The sequence below is a fragment of the Geotrypetes seraphini genome, chromosome 11 (assembly GCF_902459505.1).
Source record: "Geotrypetes seraphini chromosome 11, aGeoSer1.1, whole genome shotgun sequence".
Lineage (NCBI taxonomy): Eukaryota > Metazoa > Chordata > Amphibia > Gymnophiona > Dermophiidae > Geotrypetes > Geotrypetes seraphini.
This window is the reverse complement of record NC_047094.1, coordinates 47,374,870-47,389,507: the sequence shown is the minus strand read 5'-3', so window position 1 is coordinate 47,389,507 and position 14,638 is coordinate 47,374,870. Positions and strand designations below refer to the sequence as shown.

The 14,638-nt window shown below is 40.6% G+C and overlaps 1 protein-coding gene across 2 annotated transcripts in view; it reads right to left on the bottom strand.

Moving 5' to 3' along the window:
• Positions 1-2,757: 2,757 nt before the first annotated feature.
• ROGDI (rogdi atypical leucine zipper) overlaps positions 2,758-14,638 on the bottom strand; it is a 47,867-nt gene continuing 35,986 nt past the window's right edge. The window contains exons 7-12 of one of the 2 annotated variants that reach the window (XR_004541094.1): positions 12,774-12,872; positions 12,097-12,210; positions 10,272-10,321; positions 9,978-10,104; positions 4,425-4,548; positions 2,758-4,327 (exon numbers count right to left, since the gene is read on the bottom strand). Coding sequence is in view for 1 of the 2 variants with exons in the window: in XM_033963319.1 (XP_033819210.1) it covers positions 4,507-4,548; positions 9,978-10,104; positions 10,272-10,321; positions 12,097-12,210; positions 12,774-12,872 (432 nt within the window). In the remaining variant the exon portion in view is untranslated. Of the gene's footprint in view, positions 4,549-9,977; positions 10,105-10,271; positions 10,322-12,096; positions 12,211-12,773; positions 12,873-14,638 lie in introns of both variants that reach the window. The other variant, XM_033963319.1, reaches the window with a different exon arrangement.

The window sequence follows — 14,638 nt, the reverse complement described above, 5'->3', positions numbered from 1 at the left end:
GGGAAAAAGTGAAGTTTTCAGTAAAATATGGGGGGTTACAACCCCCCACAACGCCCCCACAAAGCGGCGCAATCTCTATTAAGTAAAGTGGGGGGTTCCCCCCCACCCCCCTCAGTCGGAGCCGTAAAAACAGTAATTTTCTGTGGCGCGCGCCTCCGCGCTGCGCTCAATTGTCTGCGCGCGCCTTTGTCCCGGCGCGCTTTTGACCTGACACCATACTACAGCGCCTGCCTGTAACTTGTCTTCAGCTAAATCCAAATCCTCCTTGGTAATATGGTTGGTGGTAAGAGAAGATGCCAGGGAGAGGGGACCAGCTTAATAAAATAAAAATAAAACGTAAATTTGGAAGATCAAACGCCTGCAGGCACCTTCAACCTGTCTCATGTTCTGCGTTTCTAAACACTTCCTCATCTTATGACTTGGCCACGAGTCTTTGTATGAGAGGCAGGTCACCAAAATGTTGAAAACAAGCTGAATCATAACAAAGTCAGTTATATGCAAACCTGAATTCTAGCATCTATAAAACAATCTGCAGGACACAAGCTCGAGGTTTTAAAAGGGATCATGCTGTGTAGTTTATGGAAGTGTCAACCTTCTCCAAAAGTGCTATCCAGTTCCTTGGCAGTGTGAAAACTCGATCTGTGCCACTGCTCCAGGGCATTTTGATTACGCTATGGTGCAGTTTGTGTTGGAAGCCTCTCATATATATAGTAACATAGTAGATGACGGCAGATAAAGACCCGAATGGTCCATCCAGTCTGCCCAACCTGATTCAATTTAAATTTTTTTTTCTTCTTAGCTATTTCTGGGCAAGAATCCAAAGCTTTACCCTGTGCTTGGGTTCCAACTGCTATTTTACACAAAATGCTCTCTTTCCCTCCCCAATTTCCATGGCAAGGTGCCCGTTTTACACCTTAGGTCTTCACACTGGAAATTTCACTCGCTAATTATCTCTCTCTTAGATCTTAATTTTAGATTGGTGGCTGAAATCAGGCAAGCCAAGTTTACCCATTATAGAAACATGATGGCAAATAAAAAGCCAAATGGCTCATCTAGTCTGCCCATCTGCAGTAACCATTATCTCCTCTCTTTAGAGCCCACGTGCCTATCCCAAGCTTTCTTGAATTCAGACACAGTCTCCGTCTCCACCACCTCTTCCGGGAGACTGTTCTATGCATCTACCGCCCTTTCTGCAAAAAGTGTTTCCTTAGATTACTCCTGAACCTATCACCTCTTAAATTCATCTTATGCCCTCATTCCAGAGCTTCCTTTCAAATGAACGAGACTCGACTCATGCGCATTTATGCCACATAGATATTTAAATGTCTCTTATCATATCTCCCCTCTCTCGCTTTTCCTCCAAAGTATACATATTGAGATCGTTAAGTCCCCATACATTTTATGACGAAGACCATGCACCATTTTAGTAGCCTTCTTCTGGACAGGCTCCATCCTTTTTTTAAAAAAAATCTTTTTGAAGGTGCATTCTCCAGCATTGTACACAATATTCTAAATGAGACCTCGCCACCTCCTTTTTCCTACTGGCCATACCTCTTTCTATGCGCCTTAGAATCTTTCTAGCTTTCGTCGTCACCTTAAGATCATCACATACAATCACACCCAAGTCCCGCTCTTCTGTCGCACACACGAGTTCTTCATCCTCCAAACTGTACCTTTCCTTCGGGTTTTTACAGCCCAAATGCATGACCTTGCATTTCTTAGCATTAAATTTTAGCTGCCAAATTTCAGACCATTCTCACACTGCATGTAGTGAGCCCTTCTTCTCTTGTATTCAGAGCCTGGGAACCATGAGGTTTCTTAACCTCAGATCCTAAAACTGCAGAACTAGCAAGTGGCAATGGCTGTAAAAAAAAAAAAAATAAATAAATAAAAGGCAAAGTTTGCCCTTGTATTGTGGGACCCAACCAACAGGTCAGGTCTCTCCACCATCAGCCCCTCTTCTGTCTTCCTACTGTGGTAGGTCAGACAAAAAAAAAGGCAAGGGTGGCATCTTTTCAACCGGTAATATAATCTTTATTAACCAAGTATAGTCCTGACAAGGATCCCTGTTTCAGTGTAGGGGAAGCACCTTCCTCAGGGACACGTGAGTGGTGAGTAACAGCATACACAGCTTCACTGAAAGTGAAAATAAAATGATTTTATTATATTACTGGTTGAAAAGACTATATTACTGGTTGAAATATTATATTACTGGTTGAAAAGACATCACCCTTGCCTTTTTTTTGTCCGACTGTCCTTTCTTGAAGGTGAGGTGTTTGTTTGCCTGGTCTCCTACTGTGGTAGCCACAGGAGGAAAAAAAATAGTCAAAAACCACCAAATAAAATAAAGCTCCTTTCTTCACCAGTGCACAGCCAGCACAGTTACTGTTTTATAACAAGTGTTATCGGCAGTTATTCTCACATATGGGTGATTGTCTCTGATGGAACCCTGGTACAGACGTTTGAAAAGTGATACATCATCATTTGTGTCTTGTCTGCCTTTGATGCGACAACGAGAGTCTTGTCTGCTGACCAGACTCCTACCATCTGCAATCTCCTTCCATCATGTGGCCAGTTGCTCAAGTATCTGTTGCCTGTGTCTGCGCAGGAGTAAATATTCAATAAAAGTAAAAAAAACAAAAAACCCACACACCACCATCACCACATACTTTCACCTATGCTCTGGAAAACACACACACTCAAATAACTGAAGGTTGTCTTAATGAAGATCTGTAGGTTATTTTAAACAAGTACAGCTGTGAGCTTGAGTCAATCTTTATTAAATATACTGTACACTGATTTATTTTATTTTATTTAACACTCAATTACAAAATACATACTGCAGATAGTTATGGACCACACACATAGCTCATATTAGTGACTTGGTCTTCTGAAAGAAAAAAAACTTTAGTGTCACCAAAACAGAATGGAAAACCAGATTATCTTCTCTGTAGCTAAAAAGTGAGAAACCTTTCAGTTGATGCCACTAGCCCAAAACACACATCACCTGATATTATATCTGTTTTTATACGATTGGTCACATATTAAATGATTAACTGCAGGAACCAATCAAATCCTGTTCCACATAACAGAGTTTCTAGCAAAGGACTGAAAAGGTGATGCAATGGCCCTGGTTGATCACAAGAGCTCACACTGAAGGAGAACAACTTAAGAGGTCGCTGCTATGTCATTTTTCATCAAGACAGGATGAATCTGAGGTGCTATAGATTAGATGAGTACAATTTTTTATCTCCTCCCCTTAATCAAAGATTCAGTGCAACAGTTCATTCTCTGTAAGCATTGATGCATTAGATTACCTATAGCCAGCATTCACATATGTAGTTTGCCTGCATTTTGGGGATAAGGCAGAGTAAGAAGTCATATTGGTAGTGGAAAGGGGGACCGGTTCAACATCACCCAAAGGGGGGGGGGGAGTACCTTTCCCCATGCCTACCCCAAAACTATGCCTATGACCATATTTCAAAACAAAACTCCACGAGCAGCTGATTTGGATCCATTTCTGTCTGACTTCAAAACTGTTGATGAGTTATACAATTCCCTCCCTCCTGCAACGTAGCCTTCATGGATCTGCTGTACAACCTCCATTAGAGGCATTTGCATACTGTTGGCCCCACTACATAATTTAGATATTTTGGTTAACTTAACTATACCCATTTCTTTGTATATACAATATATTAGTAGATCAGGAAGTTAGTCTCTTTCCCTACCCCACAACTCCCACTTCTGCTCCCCCTAGGGCCTAAGAAACTCTACTCTTCCCCATGAAACAGTAATTAATTGATGAAACCAGAAATGGCGCTCTAGGGAACTTGATTCTAAAAACAAGGTTTGTCATTTCCTCTCATCTATATCACTATGAAGCCAAATCTGTTTGCTGCACTCTTAGGTAACCCAAATTTGGTGACTGCCAGACTTATCAAAAGTCCTAAGTGGCTACAGAAGTGGAACCGGTTTGCTTGCTGAATGGAAAAAAGTTACTGTAGTAAAAAAAAAAAAAAAAAAATATATATATATATATATATATATACTAACAAAATGAACAAACAAACCCATTCTCCATTCACATACCAAAAAATATAAATAAGACAATGAAGTAATGTGCAAATGCTGCTAGCTTTTACAGAAGGATTCCCTTTCACTGGCCCTCTGTAACAGATAGCTGGATTAAGTTCAAATAATCATTAAAAACACAAAAATAAAAAGTGTGCAATGTTTGTGATACACATGACTTTTCCCTATGAAAACAGAGCTCCTGGGGAGTTGCCATAATTGAAACTTCCTGCTGGTTCTGTGATGTCACTTGAACCTATGGAAAGCATGGAAAATTACTGTAACCCTGAGGTATGATAGGGAAATACAATACCCTCAGAAACCTCTCTTTGGAGCACTTCTCCTAAGAATACCTGCAAAGTTTATCCAGTCCACTTGCCTATCACCACTTCCTTTTTTTTCCACTTTTGAGTATTTTCATAGCAAAAGTTTCTTTCAGTAAGGACTGAAGTTCCAGTAACTGGAAAATACGGAGATCTGCAAAGGAATGGACATGGAAGTTAAATCTCTAGTCCAGAAGGCAGCTACCCATAATTTTCCTGGTGATCCCATAGCCAGTTGGATTTCTAAAGCTTCAAATAACCCAAAATGGGGCTATTAGGGTATTAGATAATCTTAAAGGGTTTTAAAAATATATTGTTTAGGCACATAACCCTCTTCTACGAAACTGCGCTAGCTTTTTCTAGCGCTGGGAGCCACGCTGGATGGCCCACACTGCTCCCGACGCTCATAGAGTTTCTATGAGCGTCAGGAGCAGCACAGGCCATTCAGCGTGGCTCTCTGCGCTAGAAACTGCTAGCGCAGTTTCGTAGAAGAGGGGAATAGTCAACTTTGTTCCTTTAATATACAGTATGTTCATTCAGTTCTCATTCATTTACTGAGAGAAGGCTCTTGTTTTTAGTACGTGTTATTATTTTACCCTGTGGTTTTTATATTGCTTTTTTTAAACTTCATTTTTTATACTCTTATTTTATTGTGCACACTATTTCCTTTCCTTTTTTTTTTTTTTTTTTACTGGTTTTAGCATGTTTTTAAATTCCTAGATTTTTCCTGTCCTCTCCTTTTCTATAATGCCGGCTCATACATATTCATCCACATCATATTTCCTATTTTAACCTCCACTGTGCAAGTGCCAATTCTTTAGCATATTCATGTGTTGAAGATGCCACTACGGTAGGACACTGGTGTTTTCCTCCACAGTGTTCTTCTCTATTTTGCTGCTTTGCCCATTATTTCGTTAACTGATCTTATGCGCTCTCTTTAATATAGATTCACTGCTGACTGAGACCAAGCTTAGTACCTTTGAGTTTTTCTTCAAGTTTGTTCCAGGTACAGTTCTGGTTTTGGTTTTTTTTCACTTTACACTGTGTAGCCCATGTTCTGTTCCGACTCCCACACCAACTCTCCTCATATGCCGATTCATTTCGCTGCAGCCTTAAGATATTTGTTACTCTAAACCAGGGGTGTCCAACATGCGACCCAGTGAAGTATTTTGTGCGGCCCCGGTCGAAGGTGTTTACTATCTTGCCGGCTCCCTCCTCTGTCTTGCTGCAGCGTTTACATGTTTGTGCAGCTCCAGAAACATTTTTTTTCGACCAATGCAGCCCAGAGAAAACAAAAGGTTGGACACCCCTGGTCTAAACTGTATTGTTGTCTTCTGGGTTATCACCGGCCTTGTTGCATGCCGCAATCACTTTGTATCATTGCCTCTGCACTGTGTGGTATTTTGACATCCTCATTTTGGCAATTTAGGGAAAGGGATTGGGATTTGTATGCTGCCTTTTTGTAGTTTTACAACCAAACTCGAAGCAGTTTACATACAGGTAGTTCAAGCATTTTCCCTATCTGTCCCGGTGGGCTCAATCTATCTGATGTACCTGGGGCAGTGGAGGATTAAGTGACTTACGCAGGGTTTGAACCCACCACCTCAGGGTGCTGAAGCTGTCGCTCTAACCACTAGGCCACACCAAATTGCATTGGTCCTTCCTTTTTACTTTATTTAGCACGATTTGAGGGTTTTACAGCATTTGCAATTCAGGATAATTTCTTCTGACTTGTTTATATGAGTTTTTAATATGTTTCATTTTTTAAGCAATTAAGAATATGTGATTTTGCATGACTTTTTATTTTCAATGAAATGTTTGTATGATTTTTAATTTAGGTGTCAGTTTTTTTTAATATGATTGATTTTTTTGAAAAAATTGAGTAAGGCTATGTGTTTTTTTGCAATGCTTTTAAACTAAACTAAACTAAAACTTAGCTTTGTATACCAGGTCTTCAGCCAAAAAGGAGCTCAACTCAGTTAACAGTAATTAAAAAATACTTAAAAGGGTAACAATCAGAAAAATATTAATATGACTAGTTTCCAAAGTGTTACGCCAGCATTAAAAGAAGCTCACTGGCTACCCGTGACACATCGAATCACCTATAAAATCATTCTTTTGTCATTCAAAATAAAATCTTCCCACCTGCCGCTATATCTTCACAAACTTCTTATTCCACAGTGCTCTACTCGAACTTTAAGATCTTCAAATCAAAATCTCTTATTGATTCCGTCTATAAAAGAGTTTTATTACACACGCAAAATAAATTTTGCGGTAACTGCCCCGACATTGTGGAACTCCCTTCCACAACCACTTCGAGACGAACAACACCTTGACAAATTTAACAAAAACTTAAAATTTTTTTTATTTCGTGATGCATTCTCTTCTATTTAATTTCTCACTTCTTAATTTCTCCTCTATCTAATTTCTCTCTTTTACAAAAATTCCATATATTTTATTCCCATCCAACATGTTTTTTTCCCAACCCCTCTTTCTCCTTTTTCTACCTACAATGTAACTTTACCCATCCATTCCCTCTCTCCTCACTGTCAAGTCCGTCTTGTTAATGTCTTTAATGTTCACTATATATTATTTAAATTACTTAATATTTCTTCAATTGTTTCTTACTCCTATCTGTCATTTTTAAATCTAATGTAAACCGTCCAGATATTTGCTTGATGGTCGGTATATTAAAATCTAATAAACTTGAAACTTAATAAACTTTGGCAAATAAAACAGTTTTTTAAAGATTTATGAAAAAGTTGAAAAGGATCAGGACCCCTTAAAATAAGAGGAAGTTCATTCCATAGTTGAGAAAATTTGAACACCAAAGATTGACTGAAATTCTTGATTCCTTTGATTCCTTTCACTTAAGGAAGGGAGAGTTTGAATTGTTGGGTGCCTCTTGCATAGGAGAATCTATAATCATTCCATAATAAAGGAACAAGAGGGATGAAGATACCATATAAAATTTTAAAAGTAATACATGCACATTTAAAGTGAATCCTGAGATAGACCGGAAGCCAATGAAGGTTTAAAAGCAAAGGAGAAACATTTTCAAATTTACTTTTTCCAAAAATTAATTTCGCAATGGTATTTTGTATCAGTTGGAGTATTTGAAGGCTGGTCTTTGTTATTCCGAGATAGATAGCGTTACAGTAATCTAGCCGGGATAATTTGATAGATTGGACCAGAACAGAGAAGTGTTGTTGGTGGAAAAGGTTTCTGATCTTCCTCAACATTCGAAAGCTAAAGAAGCATTTCTTGACAAGAGAGTTTATTTGATCCTTAAAGGTAAGAGAAGAGTCTATGGGAACTCCCAATATCTTGGAAGAGAACTCGATCTGCAGGGAGACCCCGGAATCCAAAGTTACAGTTGGAGGAAGTAAATAAAGCAGAATGTCATGCTGCATTACGTCAAACGCTGCAGATAGATCAAACTGATTAGCATATTTGTTTTGTAATCGTAATTGTTAAACTTTTGAAAGTAGAGAGATCAGCAAGCTTTCGGTGCTGAAATTTGAACGAAATCCATGTTGAAATGGTCGAAGTATTGAAAATTTCTCAAGATAGTTAGTAAGTTGACTATCGACAATTGATTCTATCATTTTTGTCAACAAAGGTATGTTGGCAATTGGTCAATAATGAGAGGAAATGGTAGGATCTAGATCTACTTTTTTTTTAGAAGAGGGGGTGAGAGTTATTTGCCCCATGGAATGTGAAAAATATCCATTTTCCAATGAGTAGTTCAAAAGAGTAGTCAACCAAATTATTGCTTGTGAGGGAATACTAGCAAATAGATATGACAGAAAAGGGTCCAGAGAGCATTTACACTTTCTCATCTTTTCACACTTGAAGTTCGGACACTGGATTGAAAGAGCACCAAAAATGATCTGCTGGGATCTCCATTGCGGGATCCTTAAGAGTATATAGAAAAATATCCAATATCTACTGCAGGAAAGGATTTTACTGTTTTGTATCTTTTATTTTAAGATGTTTTAGTTATATTTTGTTTTCTATTGTATTTTATTCATTTACATTATTGTTTTATATTTGAATTTGTTTTGATATTGTAATTACACTATAAACTGCTTTGATTTTCTGTTGAGAAGTATAGCAAGTTTTAATAAACAGTGAAAATGTCTGATAAATTTACAGTATATATAAGTTTTAGTCTCATGCATGTTCATTCTGAGTATAACAGTATGCTGAAACCCAACTGGCTATGGGGTCACCAGAACAGTTTTGTGAATCTTACTAGATCAAAAAAAGTGCACATATTGGGTCTCCTGCCCCCCCACTACAACAAAAAAAGATGCTTTGATTAAAAATTTAACTGTCAAATGAATTAGATTTCAGAATGAGAAAGGGTGATCTTACTTCATTTCAAAGGAAAATACTGCTGTCTTTACATTTTTCAGAGCTCTCCCTACCTATTATTCTCATAAGAAATCAAACATACTTTTAATTACTTTTTCTATCCTAAAGAAAGATAAAAACAACCAAAGCCAAGAAACAGGCAAATTGACACATAGAAAATTCTAGCTACCGTGTTTCCCCGAAAATAAGACCTACCCCGAAAATAAGCCCTAGCATGATTTTCAGGGGCGGTCTTAATATAAGCCCTACCTCAAAAATAAGCCATAGTCTCTGGATTCTCCAGCAGCAGTGCTTCCACCGCCCCTCCCCCTGCCTCCACCCCTGCCATGTAGCCAAATCCCGGCTGACCCTCCCATCTTTTCATTTCTCCCTCCCGTCCAAGTCCCGCTGATCTTCCGAGCGCGAGACTTACAAAGAGTAGCGTTGGCAGCATGTTAAAGAGGCTGCTTCACAGCCTTCTCCCACTGGGGCATTCCCTCTGCCGCAACACTGATTATGTCATTAGCAACGCGACACATGGAAGGCCCCGGTGGGAGAAAGCCGCGAAGCAGCCTCTTTAAAAGTGCTGCTCATGCTGCTCTTTGCAGGAAGGTTTGTAGGTCTCATGGTCGGCGGGGTTTGGATGAGAGGGTCAGCGGTGGTTCAGCTGCGTGGAAGTGAGGGATAGAAGCTGGGCAAGGGTTCTGCTGCATGGAAGGGAGCGATAGATGCTGGGCAAGGGTTCTGCTGCAAGGGAGGGATAGAAGCTGGGCAAGAGTTCTGCTGCACGAGGGATGGGAGGGAGGGATAGAAAGATTCTGTGCATAATGCAAGGGTTCTGCTGCACAGGGGGATGTGAGGGAAGGCACAAGGTGAGAGGGGAGGAAAGATTCTGCACATGTGGGGGAGAGAAAGAAAAGAGGAAGAATTGGGGTAGAGGAGAGGCACTGTACATGAAAAAAATAAGACCTACCCTGAAAATAAGACCTAGTGCATTTTTTGGGCCCAGAATTAATATAAGACACTGTCTTATTTTGGGGGAAACATGGTAGTAGTATTGCTGGAATGAATGGGAAAAGTGTACATGTTTTGACCCTATTGGAAGGCAAACTGAGTTACCTATTAATACAATGTTACTAAAAATTTCTATGAAAATTAAAGTCTTTATCTGGAAACCAAGAATATTCAGACTGTGTGTGAGCACCCATACATAATGGCCCATACCTTATCCTTCAGTTGCTGGCACAGCTGGAGAGCAACAGTGAAGAAAAGCAAGGCATCGTTCAACCAGGGTACCACACACTCCACCTTCTGCACATGGCTGACTTCAAACCTCTGGTTGTTATACTCACTACAAAACCAAACAGATATATTCTGAAAGACCAAACATGGCAGCAGCTCTGCACAGCAGAAGAAGGGGGATCTGTAGTGACTCAGCAGTTTTTGAAATGCTCAGTATAGGGTTAAGATGAGACATGAGGGAAGGCTGTAAAGTAATACAGATGGTAGTGTACTCACAGCATAGATCCGGGATTGTGCATCACAGAACTGCCAGAAGGTCGGAAATTCTGCAGGAAAAAAAAAAGTGATTCCGAACAGCATGAATTTGCTCCAATTGGACAAACATTTAATTTCTGCAAACAAGACTTATCAATTTGACATAAAAATGGCAGAAAGTGCAAGTACGTGCAAGGGATGTGACTATGTGTTTGTGTACAGGGAAAGGCAATGGTATTCACATGCATGATTTGTGATTATGGGCACTGGAGTGAGGGAGGAGATTGGGTGTGTGTTTAAGTATGCAACAGGATACAGACTTTGTGCACTGAGGGGGAATGGCCGCATTGTTCTTTCCTATGCTGAGAGTTCTGCTTGGCTATTCAGTGACTCTCAGGAAAATGCACAGCTCAATTATAGTCTAAGTCAGAAATCAGTGCGCCTCAGACTCCATCTGCTGGTAGGAATGCTTATCACAGCAGTCTGTGCCAGTCTGGAGGGACTAACTAAAGGAAAGAAAATTAGCAGATAAGACCCAATTTCTCCAGGATCAAGGCAACCATTGAGCCTGGGACTCGTAGATAATCCTTGGCCTGTGGACTCTGAATGCTGCACTGGGGCAGAGACATGCGGGGGGGGGGGGAGGAGGGGAGGGTGTTCTCCTTTACCTTGGTGGTGTCACACCCAGATAACTGAGTCTACCCCTCCTCACACCACTGTCCCTAATTAGGGGCTTATTTTTGTGCTTCAGCTGACCTCTGTTGGCAGCAGCCAGTCAACTTGAGGATTGCTCTGACATGTAGCTCCTGATTGGTAAGGCCTGACTTTAGTGCAGGAAGAGGTGGTAGGAGCATACAGCAAATGATTTCCTTCACTTGCCGGCACTCCGGCTGCTCTCTCCTGCCCACCCGCTGCCCTCTCCAGTCTCCCCCACGAAAAATCGTATTTGCAGTTTTTCAAGATTCGCGGGGTTTCCTGGAATGGAACCCCCTCGAATATCGGGGGAGAACTGTACACCATTCACATATAGTCTAACTTAGAAATCGATACTCCTCAGTCTCCTTTTGCTGGTGGGAATCTAGAGGGATGCTACGGAACAGCCATTGGTCTTTGTCAGAGCATATTGAGACTGGCAATCTAATACCCTGAAAGAAAGGCAAGAGAGGGGAAATATGGTAGAGACTTAAATATCTCTTAGACAGGACTCGTACAATTGAAAGAAAGCTCTGGAACAAGGGGACATAGGATGAGGGTGAAAGAGCTAGACAGACTCGTAAGTAATCTAAAAAAATTTCTTTACAAAAAGGGTGATGATGTAGTGGTGATGAGAACAGTATCTGAATTCAAGAAATATGATAAGATCTAACGGAAAGGAAGAGATTAGAGCTTAGTGCGGGTGGGTAGATTAGATAGAAACAAAGAAAATTACATTTTAAAAAATCATACAACTTATGTCATGCAATAATTTTGTTAGCATTTTATTGTTATTACATATAAACAAAAACAGCGATCTGCTTAAAACCATATCAATATAGAATAACTGCAACTATATAACAAATTCTCCCAGTCCCATCCCCCTCCCACCTTAATGTGTGTGATGCAATATTTATTAAAAAAAAAAAAAAGTTACTCTCAGTTTTTTTCCTCATGAACCCTTTATGCCCATACATGTATTGGGACACTGGGAGAGAGGGCAAGAGGTGAGCCCATGAATGGACTGGGAAACAAGCTTTCACCTTGGTTGAACTTACTTAGGGAATAAAGACGAGAGTAACTGAGTGATTCCATTACCTTGGTTGAACTTATTTAGGGAATAAAGATGAGAGTAACTAAGTGATTCCATTACCTTGGTTGAATTAGGCTGCAAAGCATGCAGCTGATAAACCAGTAAGCACAGTTTATTCAGATTAATGTAGAAGTTCACTAGGATGTCTCCAGGCAGTGCTGGAGTAAACATTTTCTGAAAAAGAATTACAGAGATGGTCTATATAACTATTACATAAATCAGTACTGATGACAATAAATATACATGAAACCAGTTTGCAATCTATGCTCTAGAAAGAATGCAAGGGGCATTTTAAGATCAGATACTAGAAACTTGTCTTCCCGTTCTCCTTTACAATATGAAATACAATATGTCATGTCAATCACAAAACTAAACTGATCCAAACCTATTTTCTGTTCAGTCATCCCCAACATAGTAATAGACAACCTTCAGAATAGGGGAAAAAAAAAAATCAAGCATAAGAGATATCTTTCTACCTTTTCAAGGGAGGTGAGACCAGAGATGTCTATATAAATATCTATCAAAATGTGATAACATAAGAACATAAGCAATGCCTCTGCTGGGTCAGACCTGAGGTCCATCGCGCCCAGCAGTCCGCTCATGCGGCGGCCCAACAGGTCCAGGACCTGTGTAGTAAACCCTTCTATCCCCTAATCCGCAAAATTCTTCCATAATCTCAATGCATCTTGTCCCCAAGATGGAAAAGGTGAGGGCACCAAGAGTAACAAGATGGTTACCGTCAGGCTGCTAGAGGCAATCTCTGGGAGAGTTAGGCTGGCTGGTGTGGTGAGACGATTCCGGGCTCTGGTCAGCTGCAGCATCACAGCATCCATTAGCTAGGAAAAAAGGTTCACAAACATATCATTAGAGCAAAAGGAAGGATTAGGTTCTTACCACAATAATCCTTTTTCCTGTAGAACAGCATACGATTCCTTATGGATGAGTTGTGTACCCCAACTCACAAGTTGGACTGTAGAAGGCCTCAATCATTTTTCTCAGCTCTGCCTCGTTGTCTCCCTAAGCAGTGCTCTCTCTCTTCAGTCTGTACCAAAGCAAGCAATAACCCCTAGAAGAGGAAATGATAACAAGGAGGGGTTCGGGGGAGTCCTCAATAACATTAACTTTGCTCTGCAATAGGAATAAGAACAGCAACCAATAGGACAAAAAACAGTAAATCACTGCAAAACTAGAGGTGGAACCAACTCATCACCTACCTGTGTGCAACCAGCACCAACAGATGCATAGCTGTGTGAAAGCAGTGTGCAGTGGGACTCAATCCCTTGCCTTACAATAATTTCCTTTTCTTTTTTTTGGCCATAAGTTAAGCCACTGTAAATAGGTTGTATTCATCTCTGACAGGGAAAGGTATAAGAAACTAATCCTTCCTTCCTGTACAAACAGCATATGATTTCTTATTGATGGAATGTACCAGAGCAGTCCTTTGAGTCTAGGGCAGGACAGATGAGTCTGCAACAAGCACCAAGGACCCAAAATCCATGTCTCGCTTGTGCTGACACGTCCACTCTACAAAACTTCATAAAGGTATGAATAGTGGATCATATGGCTGCCCTGCAAATTTCATCATGCGGCACTGCCCTGGACTCTACCCAAGAGAAAGTCACACTTCTGGAAGAATGAGCTTTCAGGGCGACTAGCGGTTGTTTACCGGAGGCAATGTATGCCAAGGAGATCACCATCAGGATATTGAAGCCTTAGAGACTGGCCTTACCCGATGATTAGAGCTAGATAAGACAAATAGATGGTCTGAAAGTTTAAATTTATTTGTCAGTTCAAGATAGTTGAGAAGCGCCCTCCGAACATTCAGCAACTGCAAAACCCGTTTCTTTTTGCCCATAGGCTGAAACGCAGATAGCCTTACTTCCTGATTAATATGGAATACCAAAACCACCTTTAATAGAAAGGAAGGCATGGTGCGTAATAACACTCTTGATTCCTTGAATCTGAGGAAAGGTTCTCTGCATAATGCCTACAGCTTGGACACCCTACTAACTGAAGTAATTGTGACCAAAAACACCATCTTCTCACAATCAGATCCATGAGAGACCGTCCGATAAAGGTTCGTACAAAGCCTTGGTAAGGGCCCTTAATTCGATATTAAGATTCCATGTTGGAAATGGCTGTCTTACTGGAGGGTGAAGCCTCGGAGCTCCCTTCAGGAACCTGGAAACATACGGATGAGAGGCTAGACACACTCAATCTACTCTAGCCCAGAAGCAAGACAGATTAGCTACTTGAACTTTAAGAGATCCAACTGCCAAGCCCTTCTCCAATCCTTCCTGTAGGAACAAGAGGACCTCGAGAATGGAGACCCAGAAAGGATCCAACTAATTATCCTTGCACCAATGCAGAAAAGCTTTCCACGCTTTAATATAAGCCGCTACTGTTGTTGGCTTTCTAGATGGAGATTAAAAATCACTATCTTCAAATATCCTTTCCATGATAAGGTTACACGCTCAATAGCCATACCGTAAGACCAAAGTGTTCTGGATTGACTAATACAATGGTTCCCAGCGACAGAATGCCTTGGTGCAGCGGTAGTCCGAGGTCACTGTCCTGCTGCAAGAGGACCAGATCTGTGTAC